The sequence below is a fragment of the Spermophilus citellus genome (assembly GCF_964194105.1).
Source record: "Spermophilus citellus genome assembly, chromosome: 7".
Lineage (NCBI taxonomy): Eukaryota > Metazoa > Chordata > Mammalia > Rodentia > Sciuridae > Spermophilus > Spermophilus citellus.
The window spans coordinates 107,790,243-107,803,312 of NC_138188.1; the positions used below are offsets into that span (position 1 = coordinate 107,790,243).

The window sequence follows — 13,070 nt, forward strand, 5'->3', positions numbered from 1 at the left end:
GGTGGGACCTAGAGGGAGATTTTAGGTGTGTGTCCCATGGGATTATGGGATTATGGCCTTTTTAGGACTCTCTGGCTCCCTGGCCATGAGGTGAGCAATTTTGCTCCATTAGGCACTCCCACCATGATATGCTGTCTCACCACAGGCCCAAAGCAATAAGACAAAATGATCGTGGGTTGGAACCTCCAAAACTGAACCAAAATAAACCTTTTATCTTTATAAGCTGATTATCTCAAGTATTGTTATAGATACAGAAAGGTGACACAGTTTAATACAGTTTTCAAATGACAAGTTGTAATGCACAGAAGTGCTACACACCAATAACATCCCACCACGAATGCCTGCAAAAACACAGTACCACCTCACCCATCTGGAGCTTGAATTTTTGACAAACTTGTCTGTTGAGAACAAGACTAAAATGAAGGAAATAAGTTAATAAATAAATAAATAAATGAAGTAGGTTCCAGAAAGCCTAACACAAGAGGGAAAAAACCTGTTCAAGAAGCCCACAGAGTTAAAGAATAACAGGATGGAGAGAAGATGGTTTATATTATTTTTACAAGTTTCTTACTGGAACATTCCCATACCTTAAAGCTTATCATTTTAAAAACTGCAAATGAAATAAGAATAAAAAGGTGTTTCTTTAAAATAAAGTACTTTAGCTAAATTTCCCAAAACCAACTCAAGCATGATAGAGTTAACTATAGGCTTATTGATTTAAAAAATGCAAAATGGGAATGCTCAGGCATAATACAAGAAATACTACATTTTTGATCCACTCTCCTTCTCAAAAATAAATGTTAGAGCCTGGCACTGTGATGCATGCCTGTAATCCCGCGGCTTGGGAGACTGAGGCAGGAGGATCATGATTTCAAAGCCAGCCTCAGCAAAACAAGGTGCTAAGCAACTCAGTGAGACCCTGTCTTTAAATAAAATACAAAAAAAGGAAGGGGGATGTGGCTCAATGGCTGAGTGCCCTGGAATTCATCCCCAGTACCGCTCCCCCAAAATAGATGTCAGACCTTGTTATTATTATTAAGGATTGTCTTCTGGAAGGCATGTACCTAAATTGAACCCAAATGTACAAATTTAACTAGGCCATGGGGTATGTGGTCTATGCTATTTCTACACACTATTATTCAGGAATATCAATTAGGAGTTTATGAAAGAAATACATTCCTTAACAGTTTAACTGGTCCAGTCGAGCAATAATAATTACTGCTCTAATTTATTAGTATTATATTAGAGCCTTACTTTACCCTCACAATCTCAATTTCTTTTCCTTACTTAAGACACTACTCTATACTTCTACCTCATTCTCTTATGTTCATCACCCAGGAATAAAGAATCCTTTTTTTCCTCCTCAAACGTACCTTAAAATTCTTCTCCAGGGCAATGCTCTTATCTATGAATGCCCTTGCTAGGACAAGAATTTTACTTACACACACATACACAACAGATTCCTGAATGTTCTTTTAAAAATCAACCCATGTGACCATTTATGTGAAAGTAATTAGTTCTTCACTGACCTGTGAATCAAGAGAAAAATGTTCTTTTGACAAGTTCTGATCTCTCCACACCTACCATTTTTAATACTAGCAGAAGCCTATGATCTTCCCAGGAAATATTTTTTCATCAAGAAAGCAAAGTACTTAACTGTAAATATATATTAATATTTGTTTAAATATATATTAGCATGTGCTAGTATCAGCATATGAGACACATACAATTAGATGCCTCCAGGAAAGGGGTCTGAGTGGAAAGGAAAGACAAGGAAGATTTTCATTGTATGCCTCTGTGTGTATTTTGAATTTTGAACTCTGCTAATGTATTACCTAATTCTAAAAATAAATTTAGGTCGAATATTCACTATACAGTTCTGTAAACTATTCTGTAAACTTGAAATTTTTCAAAGTAAAGTTTTAAGGATTTTGTTTTTTACAAATGTATAATATAAAAATTCATAACAAATGGCCTGATCCTGTAATCCTCCTAACCAAAACCATAGGATCAAAGAACTGCAGGGCTGAAGGAACCCTTAAGATCACCTAACCCAATTCTTTAGTTCTTGAGGATTTTTAGAGGAAAAAATCGAAGGCCTAGAGAATGACGGCAATTCATTCAAAGTCACACGGCTAATGTCAGAACTCGAATTAAAAACCTGCTAAAAGATGGACCTAAAAGAAGGCAACACCGGGGGTCTCTTCTCCCCTTCCTCAGTAACTCTGCCTTCCACTCCCCAGCTTCTTCCCCAGTCCAACCCCAATCCAGTCTAAAAAGTCTAAACTCCCCTAAAGCATACATCTAAAGCTCACGTCGTTGGCCAAAAACTTTGAACGCTTTCCCACTACCTTTCAGATTAAAGCCCAGCCTGCATTTTGAAAAGAGCCGCCGAAATGAATGGTCACTGCCGCCACGGCTCCCTCCACTCCCCTGGGCTGGAACTGCTCACCGTGCGTGACTGGACGGTGGGCTGTCCTCCGCGCCGCGGGAGGGCCGGCCCACCGCCCCCAGACCCGCACCTGTGGCCGGCCCGCTGGCCCCCGAGAGGCCCTCCAGAGCCGGCGCCCGGGCAGCCCTCCGAGCGTCCCCTCGGAGCCCGCGTCTCCCGCGCCCGGGAAGTCGGCGCCCCCCACGCACGCGGAAGCTCGCGGGCAGGGAGCGGGGCCGATGCGATGCCCGGCCGCCCTCCGCGCCCCAGTGCGGGTCCCAGGCACCGGCCCATCCGCTGCACTGCGCGCGCGGGCCGCCGGCCGCAGAGCTCCCTCCCAGCCAGGCTGCCTCTCCGCCTCCACGAGCCCCAGCCTCACCCCGCGGTCATCACCACATTGTAGATGACCAGGTACGCCGTGGCCAGAGGCCCCGGGCCCTTCTTCTTCCGCGTGCCGGCGGCTTCGCCCGCCCCGACCCGGCCACCGCCCGCTCCATTCCCTTTCGTCGCTGCAGTCGCCGCCGCTGCCGCCATGTCAAGTGCCCGCAGCCTGCTCTCTCTGCGCGAGCACCTCGGACCCGACTCGACAGGGCGAGGGGGTGGAGGGAGGGATGAGGGGGGCGGGGCCGAGCGCGGGGCGGAGCCGGGACAGCGCCCACGGGGCTGCCATCTTGAGTTAGGGCAGAGACGCTCCTGGCACTCCCGCCCCTCGGCTCTCCTCAGTCGCACCGCCATCTTGGATCAGGGAGAGCCCCTCCTCCGCCGCGCTTCTGGTACTCTCCGGCGCCATCTTGGATTAGGTCAGTGTGGCCCTTGGCCACCCTTGGCTGGGACTGCTGGTTCTGCAGGCTGGGTGCTTGGTCGTAACTGGCCATTCATCCTCCTAAAACCCCTGCCTCCGTGTTGGATCAAAACGATTATGCTTTCTTCTACTCATGGCTTTTTCCAATCCCCTTATTTTCACCCTTGTACACAGATCCAAGGAGCCTGCTCTTTTAGATGAGGGTAGCAGACGCCTAGTTGGCTTCTCAACCAGCCCAGAAACCTTAGCAACTTAGCCAGACCGTGTCTCAAAAATAAAAATGGCTGGGGGATTCCACCTCTTGGGTCCCCTTCTTCCTCCGGGAGAAGTCTTTTCTGCTGTCCTTTAATAAACTTCTAATTTCTACTCTGAAAAAAAAAAAAAAATGGCTGGGAATGTAGTTCAGTGGTAGAGTACCCCTGGGTTCAATTCCCCAGTACCAGGAAAAAAGAAAAACTATTCATTTCAACAGGTATTTATGAAGATGTATAAGGTTGCACTAGGGTTTATGGGGATGAATGAAAGTCCCTCAGTCGCCCAGAGATTACATAAAAGCAGCCAGATGAAAATAAACATGTATTAATTGGTGAAAAGTGATGTCAGATAGGCAATTATTACAATAATCCAAGTGATAGTGATAATGGTTTGGACCAGAATAGTAGCAATTGAAGGGATGAAAATTGAATTCTGGAAATATTTTAGAACTATAAGATTTGTGGATATAGTATTAGGTTTGAATGGGCGATAAAAGAAGCATTAGGACAACTTGGAAGAATAAATTATAAAAGTGATTTTGAAGGCAGAAGTCAGGAGTTTTATATGTGTTAAGTTTGAAATCTATTAGATGCTCACGTGGAGGGACTGAGTAGACAATTTAGAGACTGAGGCTCAGGAAAAGAAGCAGATTTTGAGATATGGAGAGCCTGTTGCCTTATTTTTCCAACTTTGAAGAGCAAGTTGATGGACCAAAATTGCAGTTGTGATCAGAGGAGGAAAAAAAAATACTTTTTTGCAAAAGAAATAAACCATTTTGCAAAACAATCATCTAAAAGCTTCATTCGTTCAACTGATTGTTTTTCCCCCAAATAATCTACTTAATGGGAAAGTGGAAGGAATAAATGCAGTTGGAAATCAATTTAAAACTCAATGTATCTTCTTGCAGTCACTTAGGCCCAACCCCCATTTGTTCTGTACAGTACACAGTGATCTTTTCCAAATACAACTTTGATCATGTCTACTACTTCCTCTGCCCCAGTTCCCTAAAACATCTAAATTACTTTTAGTGACACTTAAGATAAAGTGTAACATATTTAACATGGCCAACATAACTCTGCATAGTCTAGCTCCTACCTCCCTCTTAGTCTCACTTCACACTGTGCTCTCCCTAGTCATACTAGGTTTATCTTGGGTCTTCCAGTGAGCAAGGCTGTTTTCTACCAGAGATTGCACATTCTGTTCCCTTTTGCCTAGAACAGTCCCTATCCCAGCCTTCCTTCTGATTTAAATTCTGTAGTCACTTTTCTCAAGGGAAGTTTCCCCAAATTTCTGAAATGAATCCCTGCTATGGTCTCCAAATATTTCTCATCATATAATTCACAGTAATTTTATATTTAGTCCGTGTGATTTCTCTCCCCCACTAGACAGGTGGTGATAAGTCAGGGACTACCATAGTAAGACAAAAGGCTGGGACAACAAAATGGGCCCTGGGTGTGATAAACTATTAATCTTTGTATCATGGCTTTCTTTTCTTTTCTTCCTGGTCCTACGTTCTTTCAATGAGACCATGATAAAACCACCAAAGCAGAATTTTTGCAAAAGGTGAAATTGTTCCTTAGGAAAAACCTAAATAAACCCTCCAGCTTCACTTCTTCTTAGTCAGCTCAAAAATCACTAATTTTGGTGGTCACACAGCTGGGCTATGTTTTTAGTTTCTCATTAGCTTTGCTGTTAATAACACCTCTGACATGTAGGTTATGATGATAAGCATTGGGTAGGTTACCCTTCAGGGACCTGAAAGTCACGCTTGCTGAAAACATGGACTCTTTGCTTGGGCCTGCAGATGTCTGATGGGTGACTGGAATGAGATGAAAAGACTTGTTATCTCCGTCTTCATATTATGTCTGTCCCTTTTGGGACAGGTTCTATTCGGCACTGCATGTAGACACGTGGATTGCGGATTGGAGCTGGGCTGTGTTTTCTTTTACTCCACCCTTCTGCTTCGAGCAGCAGCAAAAATAGCAGCAGCCAAAGCACCTAAAGCCCTTCAGCCCTATCACAGGATAATGGTAACCAGCTGCAAAAGTAACTCAACAATTCCCAGGACAGAGTGACTGTGACTGCCTGGTGACCTGAGTCTCATGCAAAAAGAAACATCTTTTGGAGTAGCGTCCCTGACCCGACTTTAGCCACCCCAGCAAGTTGATAAAAAGTTTACATCCCACTTTGTCTGAAGAGCAGCCTGATTCCCTAACCCTCTCAGTGCTGTCTCCCTTCAGCTGCAGCCACAGTTAAAGCCTTGCTTGTGTGTGATCACAATGCTTGGCTCACTCTCATTTCTATTGTTTCCATGCCAAAAGATTCCATCTCCAGTAACAGAATGAATTGGTGGAGCACCAGAGAATTTTAGGGCAATGAGACTATTATGTATGAGCTGTAATGGTGGATGGGGCATTATGTATTTGTCAACCCCATGTGTGCAACAAACAAGAGACTATTTTAAATGACCAGGCAAATTTGAAAAGCTTTTGTATTGTTTAGGGAGATGGTAGTGATACTGGTTAATATGGTCTCTGTGCTGATGTTCCAGTTCTGTGTAGAAATTTATAGAACTTTATTGGATGACATTAAAGAAGACCTAAGTAATTGGACAACTACAGAGTTGGTGGGTTGAAAGAACCAATGTGGTAAAGATGTCAGTTGTCCACAAATTAATTTATAAATCTCATGGAATACCAATAAATTTTCCATTAGAAAGTTTCTGTTGTTTGTTTTGTTTTTGTGGAATTTGCCAAACAGGTTTATTTTATTTTATTTTATTTCAGTGCAGAGTATTGGACCCAGGGACTCACAAAGGCTAAGCAAGCTCCCTATCCCTGAGCTATATTATCAACCCCAGATTAAAATCTTATATGGAGGGCTGGGGCTGAGGCTCAGTGGTAGAGCATGCGTGAGGCCCTGGGTTCGATCCTCAGCACCACATAAAAATATACAAATAAAATAAAGGAATTCTGTCCATCTACAACTACAAAAAAAATTTAATCTTATATGGATTGGGCATGGTGGTGCACAGCTGTAATTCCAGAACTGGGAAGGGGGATGGGTTGGAGGTGGGAGGCACTGAGGCAGGAGGATCACAAATTCAAGGCTAGCCTCAGTAACTTAGTGAGATTCTGTCTCAAAAAAAAAAATCAATAATAGAGTTGAGGATGTAGCTCAGTGGTAAAAGCAACCCTGGGTTCAATCCCCAGTGCCCCCCAAATAATAATAGTTGCAACAGGAGGTGGCAGGGGTGCTCAGGATTGAACTCAAGGGTGTTTTTACCACAAAGCTACATCCCCAGTCCTTTTTAATTTTTTATTTTAAGACAGGTCTTGCTAAGTTGTTTAGGGCCTCATTAAGTTGCTAAACTGGCCTCATCTTGGGATCCTCTTACCTCACAGACCCTGGAGTCACTTGGGATTATAGGCGGGCACCACCTCATGCAGCTAAAAACAATAAAATTTTATATGGAAATGTAAAATTGTCAAGGCATTGTGAAAATTTGCTTTATAAGATCTCAAGATTTATTATAAATTATAGTAATTAAAACAGCATGGTATTGGCATGGTGATGGCAAAGAGACCAATGGAACAGAATAGAGACCAGAAAAACAGACCCATACACATAGACACTTTCCTACATGAGGGAGATGCAGTAGGGAAAACATGGGCTTTTGAATTAATGCTGCTGGGACAGTTGGGTATCCAGATGGAAAAACATTATTTTCCCGATCTCTTACTGCCTTAGTCCATTTTGTGCTGCTAAAACGGACTACTTGAGACTGAGAATTTTAAAAAGAGCAGAGATTTATTTCTTACTGTTACAGAGGCCAAAAAGCCCAAGGTTATAGAGCCTGCATCTGGAAAGGGCATTTTTGCTGTGTCATTTCTTGGCAGAAGACAGGAGGGCAAGAGGACACATGAGAGAGATCCAAGGAAGGGGTCAAAAATCATTTTTATCAGTGCCAGGTGTGGTGGTGCCCACCTGTAATCCCAGGAACTCAGGAGGCTGAGACAGGAGGATTGCAAGTTCAAGGCCAGCTCCAGCAACTTGGCAAAGCCCTAAGTAACTTAATGAGATCCTGTATCAAAATTAAAATTAAAAAAGGCTGGGAATGTAGCTCAGTTGTCCCTGGGTTCAATCCCCAGACCCAACTGAAACAAACAAACAAACAAAAACTTTTCATCAGGAATTCACTCTCATGGTATCTATCCCACTGCTAAGAGTACCAGAAATATATAGGATTATTTACTGTTGATTATATTAATTAGTGTATGTATTGGATAAACGACTATAAACAGTATGCTCATGATGTAATGTGAGCTGCAAAACTTAGATAAACTACAGAACTTAGATAGACTTAAGTTAGTGATGTAAGAGTCTATACCCCAGGCGTACACCCCAGGACTCACCTGGTTATCAGCTGCAAGCACAACCAAGCTAGGACTTAATTGGGGGCCGGCAGGACTAACAAGACCCAGACAGAGAGACCGAGACCTCCATCGCTATTGTCCCCCCTGCATCAGACTCCCCTGGACTGGATTGAGTGTCACTGACCTGGACTTAAGACACATCTCAGGTGAGTATCTGGGACCCTTGAGTGTAGACTCACTTAGGACTTAGAATTAGGATGTGTGTCTGAAGTTTGATCAGCATTAATAAAATAGATTTTATTGAATCTAATTGCACCTCAAACTGAGTCTGTAGAAACTGCTCATGACACCCATACCCACGATAATGGCATTAATCCATTGATAAAGGCAGTACCCTTGTGGTTTGACCACCTCATAAAGCTTCTACCTCTCAACAGCATGGCACTGGGGCTTAAGTGTCTAACCCGTGAATACCAGGGGAACACATTCAAACCATAGTATATGCCATACACAAAACTCATTATCTAACTGCATTGGGAAAGACAGCACTTAAAACTTTTAGAAACTAGTATAGGTATTATCCTTATGACCCAAAAGACAGACAAAAAGTTTTAAAACTAGATATTAAAATTATCAGCCATAAGTCAGGTATGGTGGTGCAGCCTGTAATCCCAGCAATTTGGGAGGCTGAGGCAGGAGGATCACAAGTTTGAGGCCAGCCTCAGCAATTTAGCAAGGCTCTCAGTAACTTAGAAAGACCATGTCTCAAAGAAAATAATAATAAAGGGCTGAGGACATAGCTCAGTGGTTAAGGACCTTGAATAAATCTCTAGTACTTAAAAATAAATTACCAGCCATAAGTGAAATGATTGATACATTTTATGACATTAAATAAAAAAACTTTTGTTTATTAAAAGATTGCACAAAGAAGCAAAAAAAAAAAAAAGTAAAGAACAGAATGGGATATTTTCCATGCATATAATAGGGATTAGCTTCCAGAATATATAAAAACTCCTTCAAATCTATCAGAGACAATCACATGGAGAAAGTGATCAGGGACTTGACCAAAGAAAAAATAAAATGGCCAATAAGCATATGCAAATATGTTCAGCCTCATTATTAGGAAAATGCAAAGTACAAATAAGCACAGTAAGATACCATTAGCCATTCTCCCATTTGGCTAAAATTAAACAGATAGCACCTATTGTTAATGAGGATGTTAGTGCAGCAGAAACTCTGCAGACTGCTGGTGGTGAATTAGTGCATTCACTCTGGAAAAGAGTTCAGTATTATGTAGTGAAGTTGAAGATAATACATATTCCATGCCCATTATTCTAATGCCAGGTAGATGCTCTTACAGATTCTCTCAATATCTACCCCAGATATTCAAAATAGCATTGTTCATTATTGTCCTCGCACTGAATACAACACAGCATCCATCTATGGTAGAATGAGCAAATAAATCATGGTATATTCTTATTATAGGATCCTTACAGCAAGGCAAACAAATAAACTGCACCTCTAGTCAACTACACGGATGAATCTCATAGACATAATACTGAGTGAAGAAAGTAAGGCACAAATCACCCAAGGGATGATTCACATCTAAAGTTCGAAATCAGGTGGAACGGAATTATGTTGTTTAAGGATACATACTCAAGGATCAAAACTATAGAGAAATTCAAAGAACAATGCTCAAAGTCAGGAGAATGGATGCCTGTGGTGGGAAGTCTGCGACCAAGAGGGGACACACAGCAGGGATCTGGAGGGGCAGGGGTTCTGGGCATGCTGGAAATGAGGTGGGTAATGGTCTGGCAGGTTTTCCCTTTGAGAAGATTTGTTAATTAAGTATTTATGTTTGGGGCTTTTATCACACGTTGGTTATATTTCATAATAAACTTGCTTTTAAAAAAGCATAATGAACACAGAGGCAGAGGTATGACATCCAAGAGCATCACACAGTTGTCTCCATCATTTATTTTATCTATCTATCTATCTATCTATATCTATTTATTTATGCAGAACTTGGGATTTAACTGAGGAAAGCTCTCCCTGCTAAGCCACATCCCCATCCCTTTTTATGTTTTACTTTGAGACAGGTCTTACTAAGTTGCCCAGGCTGGCCTCAAACTTGAAATCCTCCTGCCTCAGCCTCCTGAGTCTCTGAGATTTCAGGTATGTGCCACCATACCCAGTGGTAGCTCCGTCATTCTTAGTGCTGATCTTCAGAAAGATGTGAATTCAGAGTGTTCATTTCATTTTTATTCTCATAACTTAGGTGTACTTCATTTACATGTTAGATATACTTTTTATGTTAAATATACAAAAATGTTATGTCATAAATTAAAAGTAAAGAGAAATCCTGAAAGCAGGGGAATAAGATGGTCTACCTCAGGACTGTCCTCTAGGAAGCTGTTATATAGTTAACCTTGCTATGACAAGACATCAGGGGCTATAGCCATTGGTGCTTTTTTAAAGGGAAACTATGTTGATGGGGAGGTGCCATATTTTGTACCATGATCCTCATTCTCCTGACTGCATACTGGGCATAGATAGTAGTACTCTAAGGCAAAGCTGTGATATGTTTACCACAAAAGTCAGGATGATGGAAATGTCTGGGCTAGAGGTGAGCAACCCTTTTCCTCACCTTTTTGTCTCCATAGGAAAAGCAACTTCTGCATGTAAAATGTGATGTTGTAGCCAAATATCCAGGTTCCAAAACAACAAAGACTAATTCTGGTTAGTTAGAAAAGGATTTTACTGAAAGGATATTGGATGGCTCACAAAATTGATGGAAAAGCTAAAGAATGAGTTTTGGAACATGGACAGGAACCATGGGGAATTAGCCAGAAATAGAGACCAACTCAATACCCAGGAAGAATGTGTTTGATATTCAATGGCTTCTGTTATTGGCACCATTACCAATGGACATTGGATTCTGCTCTTATTGCTTTCTCTACCACCTCTGGAAAGATTCTAAACTGCCATTTGCTTCTTTGTGTTACTCCAGAGTCAAGGTCTTAGGTAGGGGCATCTGATTGCAAGGTCTCATGTCCAAATGCTAGAGATGAGGGAGCTGGGAAGGAACAATTTGCCCACACTTGAGATGATTTATTGGAATTTTCTTCAGATATGAAGTATGTTTAGTTACTCAGAGGTCAAAATGAAAATTGCCTATCACAAAGAATATCAGAAATAGACATATCTGGCCTCTGTCTATCCATATGGAGGACAACAAAGTGAGGTTATTAGTTAAGATCTGTGAAACCCATTGGGCCATGTTTTTGCTTGGAGGTGACATTGTGCACAGAGTCACTGCATTGAAGGGCAGTTGGGCTGCCTCTTTCTTCAGGCTTGCAGGGTACCATTCATCTTCTGGCGTCTCTCTCTGCCTTTGATGGAGAATGAGGAGTGAGTGAGTTCTTATCAGTCCTGTGCTATAAGCCAGACAGCTATTTTCAACTCAGGAAGCTAGGAAGTGACCCCACTGCCATGTCCCACCAGACCAGCATCAGAGAGAACTACAACTGTATGCTTTACCAACCAAGGAGACAGGTGACATTTGGATCCCCATTTGGCTCGTGGTCTGGTTTCTCTTTCATGTAAAACCATGGAGGAAAGGAGGGGTGGTGATAGGATTCAGATTCTAAATTCCACCCTACATGTCCAGGTAGCTAATCCTTTGCTATGGTTTGAGCCCTCTGAAACTCAGTTGAAATTTGCCATTGTGGTAATGTGGGGAAGTGGGTCTTTAAGAGGTGAGTAGGCCCTTAAGAGGGATTGATGCCTGTCTTGCGGAAGTGGGTTCATTCTGGAAAGAACAGTTGTTCTGAGTGCCCCGGCCTTTCTTGCTCTCTCTTCCACAGGCATCCACTGGCTTTCCACTTTCCCATCATTTTATGACACAGCATGAGGCTCTCACCAGAAGCCAAGCAGATGCCAACCCCTGGAAACATAAGCCAAATAAAATGCTTTCCCTCATAAATTACCCTGTCTTCCATATGAGGAAAAAAAAAGGTGGGGGGTGGGTTACATCAGATACCTTTGTGGAGAAAAGTGGGGGAAGGGAGTGTCTTTGAGTCAGAAACAAATGGTTTATTATCTGGGGCAAAAGCAGCAGCCAGAGCAGCATCTTGTGCTGGTTCCAGCCCTAGCCACACAGGGCGATCCATTGAGTGCCACATGGCACCTGGCACCTTCAGGAGGTGTGCTATACATGTCACTGCTGGTCCTCATCCCTCCAGAGGGAAAGAATGCTTATCCATATTCTGGAGTGGAAGCCGTGTTCTTCTGGAAGGAGAGCTCTTTATCTTTACCATCCTGGACCTTCTTAGGGGCCTGTCCTGCTGTGTCTCCCAATACAAACATTCTTTTCTCCTTTAAAAAAAAAAATTTTTTAATTGTAGGTGGACCTTTAGTTTATGTATTTATATGCGGTGCTAAGGATAGAACCCAGGGCCTCACATATGCTAGGCAAGCGCCCCGCCACTGAGCCACAACCCTGGCCCCAGTACAATCATTCTTGAGTTGGTTGTAAAGGCCTCTGATCAGAGGACTTGAACTGAGCAGAAAAGTGAGATATTCAGGGTGAATCATCTCTCAACAGTGATTCTACATGAAGGATGTAAGAGTTTTCATTAATCTTGTCTGTCAAATTTTTTGAGTTTGGAAAGATATATTAACACGGAAATCATGTAGAATATATTAAGTAAAAAAGTGGATTATTCATGGCATGTAGTAAGATCTTATTTTAATAAAAGGTGTAGGCATAGATCAAGAGAGGGAAAAAATTTGGAAGGGAGTTTATCTTTGGCTGGGAAAGAGCATCCGTTGTTTAAAAAAATGTTCTGTTTATTTGTATTTTGCCTTTTCTCATTGGAATACAGTCTTTTTTTGAATAAAATTTCATCTTTGTATCAAAACTATAATTCTTTTTTGTCTTTCTGCCTTCTATAACGGTAGATGACAAGGGTATGGATTTTTAGTTTTGTTTTGTTCTTGCTGGTTTAGCTAAATCTCAGATGTATGTCATCCCTCACTATCCATGGGGGAGGGCTTCCAGGATCCCCCACAGGTTAAAAAAAAAAAAACAAGTATGCTCAAGTCCCTTCTGTTCAATGTATAATGACATAGTATTTGTATAAAATGTACATATATCCTCCTGTATACTATTTTGGGGGATGCTGAGGATTGATCCCTGGACCTT

At 42.0% G+C, this 13,070-nt stretch overlaps 1 protein-coding gene across 1 annotated transcript in view; it reads right to left on the reverse strand.

The window, feature by feature from the left end:
- HACD2 (3-hydroxyacyl-CoA dehydratase 2) overlaps positions 1-3,140 on the reverse strand; it is a 98,414-nt gene extending 95,274 nt beyond the window's left edge. Inside the window, exon 1 of the mRNA XM_081301049.1 lies at positions 2,811-3,140. Coding sequence (XP_081157175.1) covers positions 2,811-2,965 — 155 coding nt within the window. The 5' untranslated portion in view covers positions 2,966-3,140. The remainder of the gene's footprint in view (positions 1-2,810) is intronic.
- Between the last annotated feature and the right edge of the window lie 9,930 nt (positions 3,141-13,070).